This window comes from Scyliorhinus canicula, chromosome 5 (genome assembly GCF_902713615.1).
Source record: "Scyliorhinus canicula chromosome 5, sScyCan1.1, whole genome shotgun sequence".
Classification (NCBI taxonomy): domain Eukaryota; kingdom Metazoa; phylum Chordata; class Chondrichthyes; order Carcharhiniformes; family Scyliorhinidae; genus Scyliorhinus; species Scyliorhinus canicula.
In genome coordinates, this window is record NC_052150.1 from 170,093,192 (window position 1) to 170,121,058 (window position 27,867).

The following is a 27,867-nucleotide window of genomic DNA, read 5'->3' on the forward strand; positions in this document are numbered from 1 at the left end:
ATCCTATCGATTAAGTTGGGATTCAAATAGAGGTTTCAGAATTAAAAAAATAACGTCCAACATGCTCCTGACCTCAAATGTACTTTTGGATTGGATTTGTTTATTGTCACGTGTATTGAGATATAGGGCAAACTATTTGGGTAGCACAGTAGCATTGTGGATAGCACAATTGCTTCACAGCGCCAGGGTCCCAGGTTCGATTCCGGCTTGAGTCACTGTCTGTGCGGAGTCTGCAAATCCTCCCCGTGTCTGCATGGGTTTCCTCCGGGTGCTCCGGTTTCCTCCCACAGTCCAAAGATGTGCAGGTTTGGTGGATTGGCCATGCTAAATTGCCCTTGGTGTCCAAAAACGTGAGGTGGGGTTACGGGGATAGGTTGGAGGTGTGGGTTTAAGTAGGGTGCTCTTTCCAAGGGCCGGTGCTGACTGGATGGGCCGAATGGCCTCCATCTCCATCCCTGATGTTTCTTCTCCAACCTTGCCTCGTCTCATCTCCTCCCTACCCCCATGTCCACTTCTCTTGGCCTTCTCCCCCACTTTGTTTCCGTTCACCAATATTACCTGCCAGCGTGGCAACTCCTGCCCAAAGGCTCCTCCTACTGACCTCCCCTTCCCTCCCCTCACCTTTCTGTTCTGTGAGGAAGGGTACCCGCTGACCTCTCACTCTCTCACCCAAACAAAGACTCATCTCGAACCACCGATCACCTTCCCCAAGAACAAACAAAAAGAAAAAACACAGTGGGGGGATGGGGACAGCTATCCCCTCACAAACCTTTCACCCCTGCTACTTTGTCAACCCAACAGTAAAAAGAAGAAAAAAACTTCACTTCTGAGGAAAAGAACCCCGCCCCTCCAACCTCCACTCTACCTGTATTCCCAATTAGTTCAAAGTGCCAGCACCTCAGTCTCTCAAAATTGTTCAGTTCAGTTCTTCCCCCAGTTTTTGTTCCTTGATAAAGTCATTAGCTGCTCCTGGGGTCTCAAAGTGGTACTCTTGGCCTTCATACAGCACCCAAAGCTTCACCGGGTAGAGTGTACCGAACCTGATCTGCTGCTGATATAGCTACGCCTTCATCATTTTGCCAGCTCAGCTCCAATGTCCGACTATATTCGGACCTTGTTCCACTTCTCATTCACATTTGCACTTCTCCCTGGACTACTGCAGAATCTTCTTCTCCCTCCACGAACTTGTGGAGCTTCAGGATAACTGCCCTGGACAGCTCCCCCGCTCTAGGCTTCTGCCTCAGAGACCTGTGTTCTCTGTCCACCTCGGGTCTTCTCCGGCACCCCCATCATCCTCGGAACGTACCCCTCGTGGCACTTGCACCTTCCACTTCTTCAGGCAGGCCCATTCTGTCTTCTCGATCTATTTTCCTGCTCCTTCATCTTGCAAAGTATCCTAAGAGCCCCACCTAGTCTCCAATGCCACCGCCCGATCGCTGTGGTCCGACGTTACCCTCTCAATCTCTCGGATCTGCGACCCCTGTGCCTCCAAGTATTTCTCCACACTCTCCAGGGGTGCCACAGCCCCTTCAATTGCCTTTGAGCGATCCTCCTGCATCACCTTCCTCTACTGGTGAAACTCATCCTTGAAGGCCATCAACTGTTCTATCTGGGGCTTTGCTACTTGCACTAGCCCTTCTCCCTCTGCCATCCTTCCACTGGCTGCTGCACCACAGGTCTCTTCCAACTCCTTGGCCAGGTCTTCCACCTTCTGCCGGGTTTGGTACCACTCCCTGGGGGAACTTCTCCAACCGTTAGTTAAATTGCACTCAATTTCAGGTAAAAAGGGCTTCTTTCTACGCCTTCAAGCAGAAACTGCACGTGTGCGACCACTCACACCATGGACAACACCAGAAGTCTGTAGAGAGATAGACAGGTTTCTCCATGAATGTCATTTGATGTTCTGACCTAATCAACTATTTGTATTTCTCCTCCTCTCAGCTCTAAATGATCTAACCCTTATCCTGAAATTGTATCGCAATGTTTTAGATCAGGGTTTTCAAAGTTAGGGTTGTGACTGGCGGGTGAGTCGTGGGCGGGTGTTGGGAGGGTCACGGATCGGTTGGTGCATTGTCACGGGACCAAATTTCTTTTTAAAACGATGGAATCAGCGGCAGCGAGCAGATCACTTACCTGGCACACTGTGCTCTGGGTGCAAAATCATGGAGGAGAGATTCCTCCAGTTTGTAACTGACAGAAAACAAGGCAATAGGACTGTGAAGAATTGAAAATGGATTGTATCGTAATAAGGAAAAGAGCGCCAGAGGCACAATCGGGCCAGGATCTCTCAATTAAATCTACTGGTGCACTGGAGAGTCCGCGGCAGGACAAAGCAGTGCTGGTGTGAGCTGCACTGGAGAGTCCGCGGCAGGACAAAGCAGTGCTGGTGTGAGCTGCACTGGAGAGTCCGCGGCAGGACAAAGCAGTGCTGGTGTGAGCTACACGGGAGATTCCACGGCAGGACAAAGCAGTGCTGGTGTGAGCTACACGGGAGATTCCACGGCAGGACAAAGCAGTGCTGGTGTGAGCTACACGGGAGATTCCGCGGCAGGACAAAGCAGTGCTGGTGTGAGCTACACGGGAGATTCCACGGCAGGACAAAGCAGTGCTGTTGTGAGCTACACGGGAGATTCCACGGCAGGACAAAGCAGTGCTGGTGTGAGCTACACGGGGGATTCCGCGACAGGACAAAGCAGTGCTGGTGTGAGCTGCACAGGAGCGTCCGCGGCAGGACAAAGCAGTGCTGGTGTGAGCTGCACAGGAGCGTCCGCGGCAGGACAAAGCAGTGCTGTTGTGAGCTGCTGAGGAGAGACCACGGTAGGGCGAAGCAGTGCTGGTATGAGCTCCAAGGACCTCTGGTGAGCAACCCATAAAGAAGCTGAAATCTGGAACAAAGCCTTGTAAAGATGACTTATTGAGGTCTGGCTTTGTTAATTGTGCCAATGCAAATCAGGATGCAAAGCCCATGTGTGTTATATGCAAGGGTGTACTGGCAAATGAAAATATAAAACCCTCAAAGCTCCAACGGCATTTGAAGTCTAAGCACGGCGAGTTTGAGGACAAACTTCTTTATTTTTTTCAAAGGATGCAGCGAGAACTTAAATCATCAGCTGAAGTCCTTAGTAGAATTGTAAAATTGAATGACAAAGCAAGTGAGATCATGAGGACCAAGCAGGCTCACCCGTCGCATTAAGGGTAAGCGAAAATGGTGGGCCGCAAAGGCTGGCCGGCGTGGGTCACAAAAGTTGACTGGTTAAGTGGGTCCCAGGAAAAAAAGTTTGGAAAATACTGTTTTAGATTACACAACAGCAAAAACAATCAAGTGTCTCGCCTAAGTCTCCACTGAGTAGATGGTGGTGTAGTGGTAATGTCACTGGACTAGTAATTCAGAGGCTCTGGGGTCACCGGTTCAAATTCCACCATGGCAGTTGCCCACAACTTTCCCACTGCCCCTCTCTCTCCTCATTGGCCTGTGTCAATTGAAATTTGAATTCAAGTTTTATTTTAAATCTGGACTGTAAAGCAAGTGAGTCTTCATAATTGTGCACTTCATCTGGTTCACTGATATGATTTAGGGAAGGAAATGTGCACTCCTTACCTGATCTGGCCTACATGTGACTCTGGACCCACAGCAATGTGGTTAACTTTTAAATGTCCCAGCAAACCCCAGTTCGAGGGCAATTAGGGATGGGCAGCAAAACCTACATCCCATGAAATAATAAAGAAAGTAAAAGCTCATTTAGAATCTTGTAGAAATATGGAAAATAGGAGCAGGAATAGGCCATTCAGCCTTTGGAATGTGCTTCACCATTCAACATGATTTTGGTTGATCTGATATTTCAACAGCATACTCCCACACTCTCCCCATACTCTTTAACACCTTTTAGAGTCTGGAAATCTATCTGTTTCCTTCTTAAATATATTCAGTGACTTGGCCTCGGCCTTCTGTGGTAGAGAGTTCCACAAGTTCACCACCCTCTGAGTGATGAAGTTTCTCCTCATCTCAGTCCTAAGCAGCCCAACCCATATTCTGAGATGTGATCCCTTGTCCAAGAACCCCCAGCCAGAGGAAATAGCATCCCTGCATCCAGTATGCCCAGTCCTGTCAGAATTTTATAGATTTCAATTAGATCCCTATCATTTCTTCTAAATTCAGCGACTGCAGGCCTAGTCAACCCTATATATCTCCTATGACAATCTTGCATTCCCAGAAATCAGTCTGGTCTTGTGTGAGATCTTCAATGAGATTGCCTCGTTCTTCTAAACACCAGAGATTAGAGGTCCAAATTACTTGTCCCTCAACTTCAGACAGCCTCTCATCCCAGGGACAGGTCGAGTGAACCTCTGCTGTACTGCCTCCAATGCGAGTTTATCCTTCCTTAAATATGAAGATGAAACTGCACTTAGTATTCCAGATGTGGTCTCACCAATGCCCTATACAACTGTAGCAAGACTTTAATGAAGGACAACGTACCATTTGCCTTCCTAATTGCTTGCTATACATGTATGCTAATCTTCTGCATTCCAAATATGAGCATACCCAATTCTGTGTGAACATCTGTTTACAAGTTGCACATCTTTCAAAAAATATTCTGCTTTTCTACTCTTGCAACCAGTGAATAAGCTCATAATTCCCTACATTACACTCCATCTGTCACATTGTTACCACTTGCATAATCTGTCTCTTTGCAGCGTATCTGTCCTCTTCAGAACGTACATTTCCATATCATCAGCAAAATGAGATTATTACTCTATCTCTTCATCTAAGTAATTAATATTAATAAGATTGTAAATGATTGAAGCTTCAGCACTGATCCTTGTGACACTCTGCTAGTTGCAGATTGCCAACTTGAAAATGCCCTGTTTATGTCTACACTCTGCTTTGTGGTCACTCACCAATCCTTTACTCATGCTTATATTTATTTCCAGCTCCAAGAGCCCGTATCTGACCTATTAACTTTTTGTGTGACACCTTATTGAATGCTCTTTGGAAATCCAGGTGTACCATACATTCCAGCATTTTCCTGCCGACTGATGTCAGGCTAACCAGCCTAAGGATGCCAGCTTTCTCTTTTCCTCCTCTCTTGAAGCAGAGTTATATTTCCTCACTTCCAGTCCACTGGGAGTGTTCTCGAATCTAGGGAATTTTTGAAAATCATAGCCAGCACTCCAACTATCTCTGCAGCTATCTCTTTTACAACCATTAGGTCCCAGGAATTTGATGGATTTTAGTTTCTTGCGTTTCTCCAATATTTTTTCTCTGCTGATATCAATTACTTACTTTCCACACTCTTTAACTCTTTGGGTATCCTCTGTTTCTGGCATGCAACTTATGTCTTCTACTGTTAAGACAGCCAAGCATTTTTTCAAAACCTGCCTCATTCCATCAGTAATTTGTCCTGTCTCTACTAAGTGAAGACCAATATTTGCTTTATCTACTCTTAATCCAAAGATGTGCAGGTTAGATGGATTGGCCATCATCAATGCGCGCCGTTATGGGGATAGGGCGGGAGGTGGGCCTAGGTAGAGTGCTCTTTCGGAGGGTTGATACAGACTTGATCGGCTGAATGGTGGCCTCCTGCACAGTAGGGATTTTATGGATTCTATACACATACTAAATACTCTTGAACAGTTTTTATATTCTTGGCTAGTTTTCTCTTGTGTTCTAATTTTTCCCTTTTTTTATCAACGTGGAAAACCACAATGCAGATCAAAACTGAAAATTTCTAGTTAGCTTGTGCTACACAGTCCTCCGCTACCTGCACTTGCCTCAGTTCAGCTTGCAGCTTAACCCAGCTAATGGTTGTTCAGGAATGTGGCTAACTCGGCTAACAGCCATTTTATGTAACTTTTTAATTGTATGTCTGTATTAGTAATTCTTGGGTTATAAAATCACATGCATTGTTTATACACAATCTGTTCCTACAAATTACCTCTTATTCGGGCTCTAAGCCAGGGTACCTTTATCTAAAATCTTCTTTCTAAATCTGATTTCAACAACATGTGATAGCAGAGAAGAGGCAGGCTTGTGGTAATGATTCTATTCTCTTGATTTGGTCAAGTTGCTATATTGGTTTAATCCCCACTAAAAATGCCCATTGTCTCAGACCAGAATTTATAGGTTCCACCTAAGAAATGTTGTGGCTTTGTTATATTGATGAATATACTGATGATGTTGCTATTTAGCTGGCATGAATTGATCCTCATTTCATTTGGGTAGAATCCTACCTCCTGTTTTGCTCCTTCCCTTGAACTTCACAAAGTGTGAGAATTTCTCGGGCGAAAAAATTTCTGTGCTGTTGTGTAGTAGCTTATTATTAAAAATTATTCAATTTTTAATTTGTTTGAAATTATGCAGTTTTTAAAATACCCAGTTCAACACAATGTAATTATCTTATATTTTAAGTACATTATAACTGCTATTTTTCAGCTTGATGAATGAAGTTGTTCACACATCACCTACAATTGGAAGCAATGTGGAGGAGATAGTGGTTAAAAGTGCACATTTCTTAATGTGGGACATTGGTGGACAGGACTCGCTGCGTTCATCATGGAATACTTATTACACCAACACTGAGGTATGTGAAACTACCCTGGTAGAGCTAGTTGATTTGTACAAACCAATTCTGATTGATTTTAAACATTACTAGGCTGTAAGATTTTATTAACCTTAATAAAACTTTGTTGTATAGGGATTCCCAGGGTTAGGAAGTTTTACATCACTGTACCATTTCCTTCAGTGCAGTTCTAGCTTCTCCATTGGTACGTTTATTGATTGTATCCACTCACCATCTCCCTTTGTAATCAAAACCAAAAGAGAGAAGTAGAGAGCTTGAGTATTGCATGAAAAAAAAAATGCTGTCAAAGCTTTTTTTTTTTGCATTCATCAAAACAAATGCAAAATTTCAAAGGGAGCAGCAATCTGTACTGTATGAGGAAAGGGTGCTGATTGGTTGGCAAATGGCTCATTGCCATGGAGAATGCACCAGGAAACTACTGTCCCTCATGCTTTTGTTTAGTTCACAAAGGTACAATGGCTGGACATGTTCTCTGCAGGCAAAGAAGAACAGGTCCCTGTGTATGTATAGCTTCTAGCAAGTGTAAGTGAGCTGCATTGCAAACCCAACTGTTGATCTTAAATTGATTAGTAGTGTAATTCTTAGCACACTTGGAATTTCTGTCCAGTCATAGAATTGCATCGAACTTTAGACATATTGTTCTGGGTTTTACAAGCACTGGGTGGTTAAATACCATCAGTGTTCTGCCTATTACAAGCAGCCAAAGAGACATGCCGTTTGATAACATCCGTCGGTATTTTAATAATCTTTATTATTGTCACAAGTAGACTTAGATTAACACTGCAATTAAGTTACTGTGAAAATCCCCTAGTCACCACACTCCGGCACCTGACATGGTCTGCATAACGCTGGCACTGAAATTCATATACCACCTTATTCATTTGTGTGGTAGGCAGAATGCCTTTTTCGTTTGACAGCAACACCCTTTTAGTGAAAAATATCACTTGTTGCCACTGCATAGTAACATGTAATGCCTAGATTTACCTGGTACTGAAATCTTTTGAGATATCTTTGCAGGGCAACTTGAGATAGATTGGGCACTTTTCAGTCTGAAAGTGATGGCCTCTGACCTATTTGTGAGGATGTGCAGTACACAATGTGCAATGATTAGATTGGGTGGCCGTTAGCGCACAGAATAACTTTGATGCGCCTATACCCACAGAATAGCTTTGATGCCCCCTATTTCTGTGCCAAGCTTGCACAATGAACAAATGGCTCGAGTTCTATTTTAAGAAATTGCCAGTCAGGTCAATCTTATAGCATGTAGCGCCAAAAGAATGCCAAGGCATATATTGACCAATTAAGAATTACATTCAATTTAAGATTTAGTTTGGCTTGCAATGTGACTAACTTATGCTTGTCAGGAGCTGCACATATAAGCACGAACCTGACCTCTATAGGCAAAAGGAGCGTGCCCAGACATTACACCATTTTTGAGTTAAACAAAAACTTGAGGGACAATAGTTTCCTGCTATAGTCTCCATGATAACCCCTCCACCAATGGGTTGACTTCCCAATCAATCAGCAGCCGTTTCTCACAAATTGTTGCATCTTTTGAAACTTGGCATTATTGCATCAGTCCTGATGAGTGCAAGACAAAAATGTTTGCTTGTGAGGCATAGAGATTTCGGGAGGGAATTCCAGAGCTTGGGGGCCTAGGCAGTTAAAGGCATATCCATTGAAGGGGAAGTAGTTCAAATCGGGGCAGCTAAAGAAGCTACAATTATGAGTGCATATATCGTGGGTAGCACAAGTGGGTAGCACTGTGGCGTCATAGCGCAGGGTCCCAGGTTCGATTCCCTGCTGGGTCACTGTCTGTGTGGACTCTGCACATTCTCCCTGTGCCTGCGTGGGTTTCCTTCGGGTGCTCCGGTTTCCTCCCACAGTCCAAAGACGTGCAGGTTAGGTGGATTGAATATGTAGCCATGATAAATTGCCCTTAGTGACCAAAAAAAAGGTTAGGAGGGATTATTGGGTTACGGGGCTAGGGTGGAAGTGAGGGCTTAAGTGGGTCGGTGCAGACTCAATGGGCCAAATGCTCTCCTTCTGCACTCTATGTTCTATGATCTCGGAGGATTGTGGGACTGGAGGAGATCTCAGATACATATAAACATGGAAATTAGGAGCAGGAGTAGGCCATTTGGCCCTTCGAGCCTGCTCCACCATTCAATTTGATCATGTTTCCTCATCCAACTCAGTAACGTTCCCACTTTCCCTCCATATCCTTTGATCCCTTTAGCCCCCAAAGCTATATCTAACTTCTTGAAAACAAACAATGTTTTGACCTCAACTGCTTCCTGTGGTGGCAAATTAACCGCTCTCTGGGTGAAGAAACATCTAATTTCAGTCCTCAAAGGTTTATCCTGTATCTTTAATCAATGTGCCCTGGTTCTGGACACCCTCACCATTGACAATATCTTTACTGCATTTACCCGGTCTCATCCTGTTAGAATTGTATACGTTTCTGTGAAATCCCACTCATTCTTCTGAAGTCTAGCATATATAAACCTAACCGAATCAATCTCTCCTCTTGCGTCAATTCTGCCATCCCAGGAATCAGTCTGGTAAACCTTCTCTGCACTCCCTCTATAGCAAGAATGTTCTTCCTCCGATAAGGAAAGCAAAACTGCGCACAATATTTTGGGTATGGCCTCACCGAGACCCTGTGTAATTGTAGCAACAAAAGGAATTTGTGGAATGTTTGAGACTTTTTTTGGAGCAGCTTGTGGTAGATCCCACTAGAGAAGAGAGAATCCTGGATTTGGTGATGTGTAACGAGGCAGACACGATTAGGGATCTTAAAGTGATGGAACCCTTGGGGAGCAGTGACCACAATATGATAGAATTTACCCTGCAGTTTGAGAGGGAGAACCTGGAATCAGAACCCGGAATCGGATGTAACGGTATTACAATTAAGTACGGGTAACTACAAAGGCATGAGGGAGGAGCTGGCCAGAGTTGATTGGAAAAGGAGCCTACCAGGGAGGACAGTGGAACAGCAATGGCAGGAGTCTTTGTGGGTTATTCTGGAGGCACAGCAGAAATTCATCGCAAGGAGGAGGAAACATGCTTGGGGGAGGACAAGGCATCCATGGTTGACAAGGGAAGTCAAGGACAGCATAAAAGCAAAGAAAAAGCATAAAAAGTGGCGAGGATTAGTGAGCAGCCAGAGGATTGGGAAGCCTTTCAAAGCGAAGAGAGGACAACTAAAAAAGCAATAAGGGGAGAGAAGATGAAATATGTGTGCAAGCCAGCTAGTAATATAAAGGAAGGTAGGAAGCATTTTTTTCAATATTAAACGGTAAGAGAGGGGCAAAAATAGACATTGGACCACTGGAAAACTTGGCTGGAGAAGTAATAATAGAAAACAAACAAATGGCAGACAAACTGAATAGTTACTTTGCATCAATCTTCACGGTGGAAGACAGCAGTGGGATGCCAGAGCTCCAGAGAATCTGGGCAGAAGTGAGTGCAGTGGCCATCATGAAGGAAAAGGTTTTGGGGAAACAGGTCTGAAGGTGGACAAGTCACCTGGACCGGACGGACTACATCCTAGGATTCTAAAAGAGATAGCTGAGGAAATTGTAGAGATATTGATGATGATCTCTCCGGAACCACTGGAGGCAGGGAGGGTCCCAGAGGACTGGAAAGTGGCTATTGTAACGCCGCTGTTTAAGAAGGGAGGGAGAGAGAAGACTGGAAATTATAGGCCGGTTAGCCTGACTTTGATCATTGGTAAGATTTTAGAGTGCGTCATCAAAGATGAGATCGTGGAGTACTTGGAAGTGGATGATAAAATAGGACTGAGACAGCACGGCTTTGTCAAAGGGAGGTCATGTCTAACAAATCTGTTGGAGTTCTTTGAGTGGTAACAAAGAAGTTAGACAAAGGAGAAGCAGTGGATGTGATTTATTTAGATTTCCAGAAGGCCTTTGACAAGGTGCCACAAAGGAGATTGTTAAATAAGTTAAGAGCCTGATGTTAAGGGAAAGATCCTGGCATGGATAGAGGATTGGCTGACTGGCAGAAGGCGGAGAGTGAGGATAAAGGGGTCTTTTTCAGAATGGCAGCCGGTGACTAGTGGTATGCCTCGGGTCAGTGCTGGAACCACAACTTTTCACAATATACATTAATGATCTGGAGGAAGGAACTGAAGGCACTGTTGCTAAGTTTGCAGATGATACAAAGATCTGTAGAGGGGCGGGTAGTATTGAGGAAGTGGGGGCTACAGAAGGACTTGGCGAGGCGAGTGGGCAAAGAAGTGACAGATGGAATACAATGTGGAAAAGTGTGAGGTTATGCACTTTGGAAGGTGGAATTCAGGCATAGACTATTTTCTAAATGGGGTTATGTTTTGGAAATCAGAAGCACAAAGGGACTTGAGAGTCCTTGTTCGCCATTCTCTCCAGGTTAACGTGCAGGTTCAGTTGGCAGTTAGAAGGCAAATGCAATGTTAGCATTTATGTCAAGAGGGCTAGAATATGTGTCCCGGAATGTACTTCTGAGGCTGTATAAGGCTCTGGTCAGACCCCATTTGGAGTATTGTGAGCAGTTTTGGGGCCCCATATCTAAGGAAAGATATGCTGGCCTTGGGAAGGGTCCAGAGGAGGTTTACAAGAATGATCCCTGGAATGAACAGCTTGTATGAGGAACAGTTGAGGACGCTGGGTCTGTACTCTTTGGAGTTTAGAAGGATGAGTGAGGATCTTATTGAAACTTACAGGATACTGCGAGACCTGGATAGAGTGGACGTGGAGAAGATGTTTCCACTTCTCGGAAAAACAGCAACCAGAGGACACAATCTCAGACTAAAGGGACGATCCTTTAAAACAGAGATTAGGAGGAATTTCTTCAGCCAGAGGGTGGTGAATCTGTGGAACTCTTTGCTGCAGATTGCTGTGGAGGCCAAATCACTGAATGTCTTTAAGAGAGATAGATAGGTTCTTGATTAATAAGGGGATCAGGGATTATCCAGAGAAGGCAGGAGAATGGGGATAACAAAAATATCAGCCATAATTGAATGGCGGAGCAGAATCGATGGGTCGAGTGGCCTAATTCTGCTTCTCCGTCTTATGGTCTTATCCCTGCTCCTGCTATGAAGACCAACATACCATTTTCCGCCTCTTTTTTTATAAAATATTTTATTGAGGCATTTATAATTTTAACACTATTCAACAATAACATCCAACAGAACACACAACAAAATAATCATAATTTCCCCCCAAACACAAACTCCAACCAACGTGAATTATAAAAACACACCGCCTGCCCTTTCCAGCCCTCCCGCCATTGGTTTTTCTACCATTATTCGTCACTTCCATGCCTCCCCTTTCCATTTGTATGCATAACTTTCAGCGACTGGTGCACAAGGATTCCCAGGTCTTGGTACACATTCCCTCCACAATTTACAATCATTCAGGTAATCTGCGGTCCTGTTTTTGCTATCAAAGTGGATAACCTCCAATTTATCCACATTATACCGCCAAAAGCCATGCATTTGCCCACTCAGGTTGACCAAATCACACTGAAGAATCTCTGCATCTTCCTCACAGCTCAGGCTCTCCTCACAGCTCAGGCTCTCACCCAGTTTTGTGTCCTCTGCAAATTTGGACATTATTATTTTTAGTTCCCTGAAAATCATTAATATATATTGTGAATAGCTGGGGTCCCAGCACTGATCCTTGCGATACTCCACTAGTCACTGCCTGCCATTCGGAAAAATTTATTCCATCTGTTTCCTGTCTGCCAACCAGTTTTCTAGCCATAAAACAATAAAACATAGGAGCAGAATTAGGCCAATCGGCCCATCGAGTCTGCTCCGCCATTCAATGCTGGCTGATATTTTTCCCATCCCCATTCTCCTGCCTTCTCTCCATAGGTTTGTAATGCAGAACAAGGCCAGCAGCACTGGTTCAATTCCCGTACTGGCTTACCCGAACAGGGGCTGAAATGTGGCGACTAGGGGCTTTTCACAGTAACTTTATATTTGTGACAATGAAAGATTATTATTATAACCCCTGGTCCCCTTATTAATCAAGAACCTATCTATCTCTGTCTTAAAGACACTCAGTGATTTGGCCTTCACAGCCTTCTGCAGCAAAGAGTTCCACAAATTCACCACTACCACCTCAATAAACTACCCCCAATTCCATGCACATTAATTTTACGTGCTAATCTCTCATGTGGGACTTGTCAAAAGCCTTCTGAAAGTCCAAATAAACCATATTCACTGGACACCTCTGATTAACTCTGCGAGTTAAGTACTCTAAGAATTCCAGTAGATTTGTCGAGCATGATTTCTCTTTTGTAAATCCATGCTGACTCTGTCTGCTCCTGCCACTGTTTTCCAAGTGCTCTAATATAAAATCTTTGCTAATGGACTCCCTGTTTTCTCTTTACCTCCCTTTTTGAAAGGTGGGGTTACATTGACTACCCTCCAACCTTAGTGACTGTTCCGGAGTCTAGAAAATTACCACCAATGCCTCCACTATTTATAGGACCACTTACTTAAGATAGGGGTAGGTGAGGCGATAGAGGTATTTGAAAACAAACATAAACATTTTAAAATTGATGTGTTGCTTGACTAGGGGCCAATGTAAACACAAGGGTAATGGACAGAGGGGAATTGATATGTGTTAGGACACTGGAACAAAGTTTTGGATGGTCTCAAATTTATAGAGGATTGAATGTAGGAGGTTGGCTAGGAATGATTTGAGTAGTCATGTCTAGAGGCAAGAAAGACATGGATGAAAGTTGCAGCAGTGGGTGAGCTGAGGTAGGGACAGAATCGGTCATTTTTATGGAGGTAGAAATAGGTGTTCTGAGAGATGGCATGAATATGTGGTTAGTTCATCTCGAGGTCAAGTATGGCACCAAGCAGACAGACAGTTTGATTCAATTGCCTGATGAAGGTGGGAGCTGAGAATGTGGTTTGTGTTCCTACAATTCTTCCCTTAGTATTTTTTTTAAATATAAATTTAGATTACCCAATTATTTTTTCCAATTAAGGGGCAATTTAGCGTGGCCAATCCACCTACTCTGCACATTTTTGGGTTGTGGGGGCAAAACCCACGCAGACACGGGGAGAATGTACAAACTCCACACAGACAGTGACCCAGAGCCAGGATCGAACCTGGGACCTCAGCGCCGTGAGGCGGTTGTGCTAACCACTAGGCCACCGTGCTGCCCTTTTCCCTTAGTATTTTGTACACTGATCATAAAGGGATAAATTTGAATCACAACATAAAAAAGATGGCAGATTTGATGTTGTCAAATCAACTCTTACAAGTGCATTTGTACTGTTATCTGCATTTTTAAAAATAAAAATGAAGGACAATTCAATTTTCATGGGGATTCTTCTAATTTGCTGTAACTTAAAGAATCATAGAATGCAGTGCAGATCATTCAGCCTATTCTACCTGAGCTGGCTTTCTAAGTGTGACTCTAATCGACCCACTCCCTGCCCTTTCCCAAAAGCCCAACATTTTTAATTTTGAAAGCCACATCTCATAATTAGTATATTCAGTATCAACAAAAGCAGGGTTCTGGTACTGACTACTGGGGAACTCCACTGTATGCCTTCCTCCAGTCTGAAAAACAATCGTTCGCTGCTAATCACTTTTCAGTCTGCATGGTATCATTGTCACTTTAATTCCATGGGCTTGAACTGACAAACCTATTATGTGGCACTTTATCAAATCCTATTTGAAAGCCCATGTACGCCTCATCAATCACAACATCAACAAAAGATCGGCTGCAACTCCAGACAAACAACAATCATTTCTCAGGGTTTCCATGAATCAACCATTGTAGCAGATAATTGCTAGACCTGTTGAAATTCTTCCCCTCAGTATCTTTATTTAGTATCCATATTAATGCGCTACTCTACACTAACTTTGATAGTAAGCATGGATCACGGTTTCGTATTTTGGTATTTTCAAACCAAAATAAGCTGCTGTGTCGACAGTATTGAATGGACTATTTTTGTAACTTTTTTTTAAATTTAGAGTATCCAATAATTTTTTTTTCCCAATTAAGGGGCAATTTAGCATGGCCAATCTACCTTGCCTGCACATCTTTGGGTTGTGGGGGTGAAACCCACACAAACACTGGGAGAATGTGCAAACGCCACAGTGACCCAGGGTTGGGATTCGAACCCGGGCCCTCAGCGCCGTAGTCCCAGTGCTATCCACTGCGCCACCATGCTGCCCTCTATTTTTGTAACTTGAGTAGGAATTTCCCATTCTCATCTACTAATCCAAATAGTTTGCCAAATTGTTACTATAATAGCTGAAATACATTTTGTGAACATTTAAATTTTAGATGCTATTGTACAATGTACAATTCATCTGAATTTTGTTTCATAGTATTTTTGGTGAATAAATTAGCTATTGTACTTAATGGAGCTGGTATGATTTCTGATAGGATTGTGAATATGTTCCATTTGAAAGATGTGCAATTAATGTATTTTTATTAATGATGTGGAGATGCCGCCGTTGCAATGGGGTGAGCACAGTAATAAGTCTTACCACACCAGGTTAAAGTCCAACAGGTTTATTTGAATCACTAATGATTCAAAACAAACCTGTTGGACTTTAACCTGGTGTTATAAGACTTCTTGCTATTTTTATTAAATATATGGAATTTCACTTGAAAGTTGTCCATTTTGAGATAATTGAAGATTTTTTTGTATTCATGCCCAAGGTGCAAGCTAAAACTTTGAAGTAATCCTTCAGTATTTTGAGCCTTCAGTGGATTTCACCATTTTTAGACGTTAACACTATTCACTTTGATGCCTGCTTTCCCAATGGAGATGCCATTTGTGTGTCATTACTGACTTGTCTAACCGCGGCATCTCCGTATTTCTGCTTAAAGGTGTTTTTTGGAATTTATCCATCGTATGGAGAATTTGTTTCACACAAACTAGAATTGAATCTACAATTTTAAAAAGTTGAACTTTACAATTTTCAGTTTATAATTCTGGTTGTGGATAGCACTGACCGCGAGAGATTGCCAATCACCAAGGAAGAACTGTATAGAATGCTGGCTCATGAGGTAAGTCCATTGTTGAATTAACGATAAAAATATTTTTTAAAGGTGCTAAGACATTTTTAAAAAACTAGACCATTAATTTGTATATGCTGGCAGGGGCTTTATTGAAGATTGGGAAACATGAACTCGTCTCAGTAAAAGATTGAGTTTGTAGATCACTGAAAATTTTTCAGTGGAGTTGAGATGCTGATCAGCCATGATCTAATTGAATCGCAGGTAGAAGAATCTCCAGGGGCTGAATGGCCTATGCTTGATCTCGTGACATTTCAACCTTTAATTTTGACTAAAATAAATGGTGTTAACCGTGTCAATCTTGGGAAGAATTTTATCGATTCTGCTGCATAACAAGAGATTGTATTTAATTTTTTTGAATGAGGTTGATTTTTGAATTAGAGTATTAATGGAATTCAAAAATTGAAGCGCACAAATAATCTACCAGACTTGAAATTGGAAGATATCAAATATTTTTCCTTTCAGGATCTCAGGAATGCCGCTGTACTTGTATTTGCTAATAAACAGGATAAGAAGTGTTGTATGTCCGCAGTCGAAATTTCAAAATTCCTGAAACTAAGTGCTATCAAAGATCATCCATGGCATATTCAAGCCTGCTGTGCTCTTACAGGAGAAGGGTGAGTATACTGTTCAGTTTTACAATCAATTTGTTGTAAAATACTATGGCCAATGTAAAATATCAGATTTAGTTGTTTACCCCCAAGTTTCCAATTCATTCCACAAAAAATATTCCTTTCCAACAAAAATAGACTTCCCCATTTTACAGCTCCTAAAGTTATCTCCCCCTGCCTATTCTTCGCAAGTAGCATGAAGCAACCTGCAGTATCCCCAAACTCACTCCCCAAAAGCAAAATTTCTATTAAGCTTGTCCATAAATCCCTGAATGTCACTCTGGCTGTCTTTAATGAAATAACTCTCGCTGGTCATTGTGTGGCCATCACCATTCTGTTCTCCCATCAAACAAATGCATAGATTATTCTGGTTATTGCCTATCCAACTTTGTTTAACAGAACAACTCCCTGAGCCGCCTCATCCTCTTTCTCATATGCAGGTGTCAGTCTGAATCCCAATGCCAGGACCACCGTTGCTAGTGGCATTGCCCATTGAAATTAATCCTAGTAGTCCTCATTAAGGCAAGGGTTAACATAGAATATAAAGAGAGATGCTCATGCGTAATAGAATTTCCTTGCAGTACACTCCCTTCTAACCTGTGCTTTTTCTGTGCCTCGCATGTTTCTCTGCACATTCCCTTTTTCCTGCTTCCATAGATAGTTTGCCCATAATGTGAATGGCAGAGGGTAACAAGTCATGACAGAAAAAATTAAAATGAGATTCAAAAACCAAGAGCAAGAAGTGGAGAAGGAAAGGAAAATGAAGGAGTCATTCTCCTCCTCCTCCATATTAAAAGGGAGACCCATAAATGATGTCCCCATGTTCTGGAATCCCCAACAAAGGGAAACTCTTCTCTGCATTCATCCCCTCAGAATCATCTTTATTTCGATATGATCGCCTCTCATTCTTCTAAATGCCAATTTACAAGCCCAACCTGTTCAACCTTTCCTCATAAGGATCACAAGAATTGGCCAAGTGAACCTTCTCTAAACTGCTCCAACGGCAAGTATATCTCTCCTCGGGTAAGGAGACCAAAGCTGTTCTGATTATTCCCCTTGTTTGTAAATTCCTCTATTAATTCTTGGAAATTTCTTTCGCACAATTTCCTTACAAAACCACGATGATTCTGCCTGATTTTAATGTTTTAAATGTTTAATAATATTACCTGCTGAATAATTAATTCCAGCCTTTTCCTTATGACAGATGTTGGGAAGCCAACTAGCCTCTAGCTTCCTGTTTTTTATCTCCCTCCTCAGGTATCATATTCCAATCTGCTGGAACCTTTTCAAATCTAGGGAATTTTAGAAGATCACAGCAAATTCAACTACCACTTATTTTAAGACACCAGGATGAAAGCCCATCAGGCCTTGTCAGCCTTCAGTTCTAATAGTTGTCCCAGTATCATTCTCTAATGATTGTGATTGTTATTCCTCCCTTTTAGTCTTAATTTTTAAATATTCCTGGGATGGTTTTTGTCTTCTACTGCGAAGATGAACACAAAATACCTGTTCAGTGCATCCACCATCTGCTTGTTTCCATTATTAATTCCCTTGCCTCTCCCTCTAAGGGACCAGTGTTCATTTTTAGTTAGTATTTTTCTTTGTAAATAGTTGCAAAATCTGTTTTTAGATTTCTAGATAGTTTTCTCTCGTGCTCTATTTAGCCCTCGTTTTGTTTTTAATCATTCATAGCTGATTTCTGAAATCTGTCCAAACTAATCTTCACAGATTGTTTTTTTTTCTTTCAATTATCTGTAATTTGCTTCCTTAGTAATGGATAGTGGATCCTTTTCATAGTTTTTTGTCTCTTCAGGAACTATATCTTTGCTGAGAGTTAGGAAATATCTCTGTCCCTGCTCCTCTACTGTCATACATCTATTTCTCCAGTTCAACTCTTTATTCGTATTGTTTAATTGCCTTTATTTAAATTTAAAACACTAGGTTTAGACCTACACTTAACCTAAAACTGAATGTGAAATTCTCTCATGTTATGATCACTGTTGCCTAGAGGCTCCTGTTGCTAAGATATCTCCTTAACCCAGTTTCATTGCACACTACCAGGCCTAAAATAACTTGCTTTCTTTTTAAAAAAATTTTGGAGTACCCAATTCATTTTTTCTAATTAAGGGGCAATTTAGAGTGGCCAATCCACCTACCCTGCACATCTTTATATTGTGGGGGCGAAACCCACGCAAACACGTGGGGAATGTGCAAACTCCACATGGACAGTGACACAGGGCCGGGATCGAACCTGGGATCATTGCGTCACCGTTCTGCCAATAACTTGCTTTCTAGTGGGCACTAGAATGTATTGCTCTGAGAAATTGTTCTGAATGGCATTCTATGAACTCATCTTCAATTCTACCGTTGCTAGTCTGATTTGTCCAATCTATATGTAGATTAAAAACACCCATTATTTTCACAGTGCCTTTCTTGCAAGCCCCGCTATTAATTCCTGTGCACACTGTACTACAGTGTAGCTACTGTTGGGGGGCCTATAAACTACTCTCGCAAGTACTTTTTTCCATCTCTTCCCAAAATGCTTGTACATCTTGATCTTCTGAACTAGGGCCATCTCTTACTACTGTACTAATGTTATCCTTAATTAACAGCTGCTCCACCAGCTTTTCCTGGCATCTTGTCCGACTTAATTGTCAAATACTTCTGAATATTTAGGTCCCAACCCTGGTCACTCGGCAACCTATTCTCTGAGATGGCTATCAGGTCATACATATTTATCTCTTGGTGCTATCAATTCATCTGTTTTGTAATGAATGCTGCATGCATTCAGTTATGGAGCCTTTAATTCTGTCTTTTTACCATTCTTGCAAGCTCTGGCATTATCTGCTAGTGCAATCTTAGATTTGTATGCTCTTCTTGCCATACTTTGGTTATCATTACTCCTATCGCTATCCTCTCTATTGTCTTGTTCATTCTCTTTAATTTACCAGATCTCCCCTCACATGATCCCTTTCCTCCCCCTCGTGGTTTATAGGCCTATCTACTGTCCAAGTTATACAATTCACCAGAACACTAGTCCCAACATGATTCAGGTGAAGACCATCCCAGCAGTACAGCTTCTACTTTCCCCATTATTTGTCCCAGTGCCCCATGAATCGAATTAAAGCAAAATGCTGCAGAGGCTGGAGGTCCAAAATAAAAGCAAAGTGCTGGAAAAATTCTGGCAGAATCTGGGGAGAGAGAAATAGTTAACATTTTGAGCCCAATGTGACTCTTCTTCAGAACAGTTTCATCTGCCATCTTTATTGTGTTTAATTCAATTAATTAAATTTAGAAATAAGACTCAATAATCATCTTTGTTATGTCAAGTGGTGTAACTAGTTAAGCTGTAAATGTACTGCAATACTCGTATCTTCCCTTTGTCCATTTAAACTACTGCCTCCCCAGGTGTAGAAAGAAAAAAAATAAACTTAAACCTCACCAACTACTTATCTTTCTGTTTATTTAAATAATGCTTCTGGCTTCAGCTTCCATGCTCCACTACTGGTCTTGGACTCTCTCTTGGCTCGCTCCTTTGAGGTAAATGAATAAGCACCTCCTTGGTTACTGCACCAAATTCCTCTGGCACCAAGTTCAGACTCGTGGGTAGTTGCACTCTGGAAGTGCTCTCTTCATGCTTGCAATGCGCAAGGTTTGACAGGAATTTTAATGCCCCTGAAAAAATAGGATGCAAATCTACTCTCATGATAAGGTTCCAAAGTAAATTGAATGGGCACTTCTAGTGGATTGAGCTTTGGCAGAAATTGGCATTGTATCATTTGTAAGGATACCTAGTGTTAGAAACTGAAATGACAATGTTCATGTAGTGAGACCAGAGGTAAGGAAAGTCTTAGAACACAGCAAGAGGAGTTTGAGTCACTGAGTGCTTGGTTCTGGATGCCTAAATTGCAAAAGTACCTCCTCTACCAATCACCCTTGCCTTTATTAGAAAAAGACTAATCAGCAGAGGCTAGTGTGAAGCACTTGTATACAGTAGTTTATTCTTTTTTTCCAACAAGTGGCAGAGTATGAAATCTATCTGTATTTCAAAAGGGGAATTCCATGCAAAAATGAAATTGGAGCAGAAGGGAAGCCATTTGGCCACTGAAGACTCTGCCATTCCATGATATCATGCTGATTTGTTTGTTTTGGATTCCACATTCTCATCTATCCCCAATCTTTGACTCTAGGACAGCACGGTGGCGCAGTGGGTTAGCCCTGCTGCCTCATGGCGCCGTGGTCCCAGGTTTGATCCTGGCTCTGGGTCACTGTCCGTGTGGAGTTTGCACATTCTCCTGTGTTTGTGTGGGTTTCACCCCCACAACCCAAAAATGTGCCAGCTAGGTGGATTGGCCACGCTAAATTGCTCCTTAATTGGAAAAAATGAATTGAGTACTCTAAATTTAAAAAACATAATAATCTTTGATTCTTGTTAGGCAAAGCAATCAGTCTACCTCTGCTTTAAAAAAAATGTCAATGTTGCCACTTCCACTGCCTTCAGAGCATTCCGAAGTCGCACAACCCTCTTGAGAGAGAGAGAGAGAGAGAGAGAGAGAAAAAAAAGTTCTCATCTCTGTCCTATAAGGGTGACCCCTAATTTTAAAACCTTGTCCCCTAGTTCTGGGCTTGCTCGCAAGAGGAAAGATCTTCCTCATGTCCATTTTGTCAAGACCGTTCAGTATCTTATACACTTCAACCAAGTCACCCCTCATTCTTCAAAATTCCAGTGGAATCAAGCCCACCCCGCCCGACCAATCTTTATAAGATAACCCACTCATTCCAGGTATCGATCTAATAAAGCTCCTCTGAACTGCCTCCAATGGATTTACATCCTACCTTCGAGACCAAAACTGAACACAGCATTCAAAACATGGTCTCTGTATAAGTGAAGTTTGAAGAACATGCATTCTAACTCTTTTACTTAAGAACACCCAAGATCCCTCTGCAGTTTGGAATTCTGCAGCAGTTCACCATTTAAATGATACTTTGTCTTTTTATTTTTCCAGCCAAAGTGAACAAACTTCACATTTTCCCACATTAGTCTCCATTTGCTAGATTTTTGCCTACTCACTGAATCTATCTATATCCATATGTGTCCTCTTCGCAATATACTTTGCCTGTGCTCTTCCCGTCTCAGTCATTGATAGAAATTGTTGAAAGTTGACACTCCAGCACACAGACCCTTGTAGGACTCTACTCATCTCCTCCAGCCAACCAGAAAAAGTCAATTTATGCCAACTGTTTTCTGCCAGCCAGCAAATCTTCAACCCATGTTAATGTGTTACCCCGTGTACCATGAGCTTTTATTTCCTACAATAATCTTTGATATGGCACCTTATGGCACTTTGATATGGCACTTCAATGCCAGGAGTATACAAAATAAGGTAGGGGAACTGGCAGCATGGGTTGGTACCTGGGACTTCGATGTTGTGGCCATTTCAGAGACATGGATAGAGCAGGAACAGGAATGGCTGTTGCAGGTTCCGGGGTTTAGGTGTTTTAGTAAGCTCAGAGGAGGGGGCAAAAGAGGGGGAGGTGTGGCGCTGCTAGTCAAGGACAGTATTACGGTGGCGGAAAGGATGGTAGATGGGGACTCTTCTTCCGAGGTAGTATGGGCTGAGGTTAGAAACAGGAAAGGAGAGGTCACCCTGTTGGGAGTTTTCTATAGGCCACCTAATAGTTCTAGGGATGTAGAGGAAAGGATGACGAAGATGATTCTGGAAAAGAGCGAAAGTAACAGGGTAGTTGTTATGGGAGACTTTAACTTTCCAAATATTGACTGGAAAAGATATAGTTCGAGTACATTAGATGGGTCGTTCTTTGTACAATGTGGGCAGGAGGGTTTCCTGACACAATATGTTGACAGGCCAACAAGAGGTGAGGCCACGTTGGATTTGGTTTTGGGTAATGAACCAGGCCAGCTGTTAGATCTGGAGGTAGGTGAGCACTTTGGAGACAGTGACCACAATTCGGTGACCTTTACGTTAGTGATGGAAAAGGATAAGTATACCCCGCAGGGCAAGAGTTATAGCTGGGGGAAGGGCAATTATGATGCCATTAGACATGACTTAGGATGTGTAGGTTGGAGAAGTAGGCTGCAAGGGTTGGGCACACTGGATATGTGGAGCTTGTTCAATGAACAGCTATTGCGTGTTCTTGATAAGTACATGTCAGGCAGGGAGGAAGGGGTAGAGCGAGGGAACCGTGGTTTACCAAAGAAGTGGAATCTCTTGTTAAGAGGAAGAAGGAGGCCTATGTGACGATGAGGTGTGAAGTTTCAGTTGGGGCGCTTGATAGTTACAAGGAAGCGAGGAAGGATCTGAAGCGAGAGCTAAGACGAGCAAGGAGGGGACATGAGAAGTCTTTGGCAGGTAGGATCAAGGAAAACCCAAAAGCTTTCTATAGGTATGTCAGGAATAAAAGAATGACTAGGGTAAGAGTAGGGCCAGTCAAGGACAGTGGTGGGAAGTTGTGTGTGGAGGCTGAGGAGATAAGCGAGATACTAAATGAATACTTTTCGTCAGTATTCACTCAGGAAAAAGATAATGTTGTGGAAGAGAATGCTGAGACCCAGGCTATTAGAATAGATGGCATTGAGGTGCGTAGGGACGAAGTGTTGGCAATTCTGGACAAGGTGAAAATAGATAAGTCCCCGGGGCCGGATGGGATTTATCCTAGGATTCTCTGGGAAGCCAGGAAAGAGATTGCTGAGCCTTTGGCTTTGATTTTTATGTCATCATTGGCTACAGGAATAGTGCCAGAGGACTGGAGGATAGCAAATGTGGTCCCTTTGTTCAAGAAGGGGAGTAGAGATAACCCCGGTAACTATAGGCCGGTGAGCCTCACGTCTGTTGTGGGTAAAGTCTTGGAGAGGCTTATAAGAGATACGATTTATAATCATCTAGATAGGAATAATATGATTAGGGATAGTCAGCATGGTTTTTGTGAAGGGTAGGTCATGCCTCACAAACCTTATTGAGTTCTTTGAGAAGGTGACTGAACAGGTAGACGAGGGTAGAGCAGTTGATGTGGTGTATATGGATTTCAGTAAAGCGTTTGATAAGGTTCCCCACGGTCGGCTATTGCAGAAAATACTGAGGCTGGGGATTGAGGGTGATTTAGAGATGTGGATCAGAAATTGGCTAGTGGAAAGAAGACAGAGGGTGGTGGTTGATGGCAAATGTTCAGAATGGAGTTCAGTTACGAGTGGCGTACCACAAGGATCTGTTCTGGGGCCGTTGCTGTTTGTCATTTTTATAAATGACCTAGAGGAGGGCACAGAAGGTTGGGTGAGTAAATTTGCAGATGACACTAAAGTTGGTGGAGTTGTAGACAGTGTGGAAGGATGTTGCAGGTTACAGAGGGACATAGATAAGCTGCAGAGCTGGGCTGAGAGGTGGCAAATGGAGTTTAATGTAGAGAAGTGTGAGGTGATTCACTTTGGAAAGAATAACAGGAATGCAGAATATTTGGCTAATGGTAAAATTCTTGGTAGTGTGGATGAGCAGAGGAATCTCGGTGTCCATGTACATAGATCCCTGAAAGTTGCCACCCAGGTTGATAGGGTTGTGAAGAAGGCCTATGGTGTGTTGGCCTTTATTGGTAGAGGGATTGAGTTCCGGAGCCATGAGGTCATGTTGCAGCTGTACAAAACTCTGGTACGGCCGCATTTGGAATATTGCGTACAGTTCTGGTCGCCTCATTATAGGAAGGACGTGGAAGCTTTGGAACAGGTGCAGAGGAGATTTACCAGGATGTTGCCTGGTATGGAGGGAAAATCTTATGAGGAAAGGCTGATAGACTTGAGGTTGTTTTCGTTAGAGAGAAGAAGGTTAAGAGGTGACTTAATAGAGGCATACAAAATGATCAGCGGGTTAGATAGGGTGGACAGTGAGAGCCTTCTCCCGTGGGTGGTGGTGGCTAGCACGAGGGGACATAGCCTTAAATTGAGGGGTAATAGATATAGGACAGAGGTAGGTTTTTTACGCAGAGTGGTGAGGCCGTGGAATGCCCTACCTGCAACAGTAGTGAACTCGCCAACATTGAGGGCATTTAAAAGTTTATTGGATAAGCATATGGATGATAGTGGCATAGTGTAGGTTAGATGGCCTTTAGTTATTGACTTCCCATGTCGGTGCAACATCGTGGGCCGAAGGGCCTGTACTGCGCTGTATCGTTCTATGTTCTGTGTTCTATGTTATCGAATACCTTCTGGAAATCCAAGTACATTGTCTGAAGGCTCCCCTTTATCCACATTGCATCTCACTCCCATCAAATAACTCCAATAAATTGGTTAAGCATGATTTCCCTTTCGCAAAACTATGCTAACTATTCCTGATTACCTTGGGGTTTTCTAAGTCTCCAGCTGTAACCTCCTTATGATCAATCCGAGGACCTTCAGGCTAACTCACCTCTAGTATTCTGTTTTCTGCCTCCCTCCCTTGAATAGAACATACAGTGCAGAAGGAGGCCATTCGGCCCATCGAGTCTGCACCAACCCACTTAAGCCGAGAGGGAATGGAATATTTGCTACTTTCCAATCTAATTGAACTTTTCCAGAATCCAGCGAGTTTTGGAAAATTCTCACCAATGCACCTACTATTTCATGAGCCACCTCTTTTAAGACCCTAGGATGATGCCCATTAGGACCTGGAGACTTGTCAACCAGCAGTGTCATCAGTTTGCTCAGTACTGCTTCCCTCGTGGTTGTAATTTCACCAGGTTCCTCTCCTCACCTCGTAATTTCCAGCTGTTTTAAGAATGATTTTTGTATCTTTTATGGTGAAAACAGAAGCAAACTATTTGTTTTTCATTTGCCATTTCTTTATTATTGCACAGTGGTTAGCACTGCTGCCTCATAGCACCAGGGTCCTGGGTTCAATTCCAGCCTCGGGTGACTGTGAAGTTTGCACTTTCTCCCCATGTCTGCGTGGGTTTCCTCAAGGTGCTCCAGTTTCCTTGCAACAATGTGCAGGTAGGTGTATTGGCCATGCTAAATTGTCCCCTAGTGTCCAAAAGGTTAGGTGGGGTAACTGGGTTACGGGATAGGGTGGAGGCGTGGGCTTGAGTAAGGTGCTTTTTCCAAGGGCCGGTGCAGACTTGATGGGCTGATTGGCAGACTCTGCACTGTAAATTCTTTTAAACTCTAGTCAACACTCACTTTACTTGCTCTCTTCCTTTTTAATGCCTGTAGAAACTCTTACTATCCATTTTTTGCATTTCTAGCTTTGTACTCTAACTTCTTTCTCCTTATTAACCTTTTAGCAATTCTGATTAGTCCTGGTTGGCTGGACGGCTGGTTTGTGATGCGGAGCAATGCCAACAGCGCGAGTTCAATCCCTGTCCAGCTTGAGGTTTTTCATGAAGGCCTGACTTTCCCAGCTTTGCGCCTCGCCTGAGGTGTTGTGACCCTCCGGTTAAATCACCATCAGTCAGCTCTCAAAGGGGAGACCAGCCTATGGTCCTCTGAAACTGTGGCGACACACGCACATAGTTCCCTACATTTTTCAAAAATGTGTTTTTATTTAGCATTTTAATGCATAGAGCAGAGATTATCACTAAAAATATATTTTTTGTTCTTTAGGTTGTGTCAAGGTCTTGAATGGATGACAACGAGAGTTGGAGTAAGATAAATATATCACTCCATAAATATGAAATTAACTTGTACCTGTGGCAAACATTTGAAGTTGCAAACTGCCAGCTGAATTTTAATGAAGTGAATTAAAAGCTCCATTTATGTTTTCCATAACATCAGTCGATGAATATTAAGCACTGTCAAATTATACTACAAAGGTGCAATGTTTGGGTATGCATTGCACAGACTTTTCACTCTCCTGTCTTTACAGTGGTGGTAACTTTTTTTAAAAGAAACTTGTTGTCTTTTATTATATTTATGAAAAGTATACTGAGTGGATTCAATGGATAATGTGCTTTTAGGTCAATTCTTTTCATCTGCACTTTTTTAGGTCACATATCTTCACTGTTTTGGTGTTGGAGTGACTTTACCACAATCATGAAACTAGAGCATCTTTGCAAATAAGACAAACTGACAGAATATAGATTTAAAATACATTTTTTAAACAAAGTTAATATAACTCGCTGCACAATTACAGCATTTGCCAGGGTGCAATGTGTTTGTCGTTTTAGCTACTGGCTCCCACATTTGTAATTATTTCTCTTAGGGATGTCTTAACCATTATTTTCTGCTGAATTAATTTCGATATGAAGTTATCAATCATTACTTTACAATATCACCAGCATGATGTATGTATGACCATTTTATAAGAACTACTTTAGGGTTGAATTGACTAACACAGAATCTGATTCCTGGTGAACTAATCACAGGTGCAATACCTTAATTGAGTGCATCAATTGTGAAGTTAACAGTATTGATATTTATACTGATAAATCTGGAATGTACTTGAGAATTAATGATATCTAATATGAGTAGGTAAACGCCACAGGGAAAAACAGAGGATTCAATTATCCTTTAAAAAGGAACAATGATGTCTGCATCTAATAAACTCTTAACATAACAAACAAAATGTATACTATTAAACCATCATGGTCGAATCTTAACTCGGATTAGTGGCAATACAATCTTTTAGTCCATAAACCAATTGCCAGAATTGTTGCATATTAGCTCACTGTTTCCTGTTCCTATTATAAAGGTTCTACTGTGGTTCATTGACAAATCCTGCAGCATCAACACTATGTACAAGTTTATTATGTCTGGGAAGTCGGGCTTGTATGTCATTGTTTGTATTTGAAGAATATTAAAGGGATTTTTTTTTTTTTTTGCTACACATTGTTTCAATACGCGTTTGGCTCCTGATTAACTTACTACGTAGTTGAGTCTGCATTTACCTATAGCATTGGATTTCTTTGTCATCAGGAAGATTTTTCAAAAATCATGTGCAAGCGTGATGCAGTGTCAGCAATGTACACTTGTGAAATTTCTGGCACACACCTCAGAATTTAGGTTGAAAGCTTAAACTTTTGTATATTTTTGCCTGTTGGCTCGGTTCAATTATTTTTTAAAGTTATTTTTAAACCATGTATCATTACAACTTTGAGGGGGAGTTTTTTGCTTTATTAAAACATATTCCTGAAAGAAACATTGGCTATTTCTATGCTTGAATGTGTTCTATCTCTATTCTATTCTATTGTGGTGCGATAACATCAATGTTTTAAAAACATTTGTGAGGCGTTGGTTGTGCAGTGCTTGTTCCAACAAATTAAACTAATACTGATGTGCTCTTTCTACAGTATGACTTGTGGTGAAATATTATTTAAAATCCATATCAAGGGGTTCAGTCATGCTGTTGACCACAATACACTGCAATCTAATGTCTCCCATGATATTGCTTCTTTATTGGCTTTGTCTTCATTTTCAACCACTCTATGATGTGGTAAAATTCGATGTTGAACTATGCTAGTTAGGGTCCTTTCTCATTGCCATCCAGCACTCGGTTTCGTGGGAATTTGAGGTTGCTTCTGGTATCCAAAAATGTAGGCATTACATCGAAAAATCTAACTTCAAATACTTCCTACAAGATGCTGCAAACAATGCAGATTAATAACTCATAATTCCCATTTTTTTTGTATCCCACCTG

The 27,867-nt window shown here is 42.2% G+C and overlaps 1 protein-coding gene across 4 annotated transcripts in view; it reads left to right on the plus strand.

The window, feature by feature from the left end:
• LOC119966428 (ADP-ribosylation factor-like protein 5B) overlaps positions 1–27,369 on the plus strand; it is a 31,460-nt gene extending 4,091 nt beyond the window's left edge. For 2 of the 4 annotated variants that reach the window (XM_038798071.1, XM_038798067.1), the window contains exons 3-7: positions 6,431–6,578; positions 15,549–15,632; positions 16,107–16,258; positions 19,741–19,792; positions 25,836–27,369. In XM_038798071.1, coding sequence (XP_038653999.1) covers positions 6,435–6,578; positions 15,549–15,632; positions 16,107–16,258; positions 19,741–19,792; positions 25,836–25,853 — 450 coding nt within the window. In that variant the 5' untranslated portion in view covers positions 6,431–6,434 and the 3' untranslated portion in view covers positions 25,854–27,369. Of the gene's footprint in view, positions 1–6,430; positions 6,579–15,548; positions 15,633–16,106; positions 16,259–17,125; positions 17,271–19,740; positions 19,793–25,835 lie in introns of those variants that run through there. The other 2 variants (XM_038798069.1, XM_038798068.1) reach the window with 2 other exon arrangements.
• The last annotated feature ends 498 nt before the right edge of the window (positions 27,370–27,867 follow it).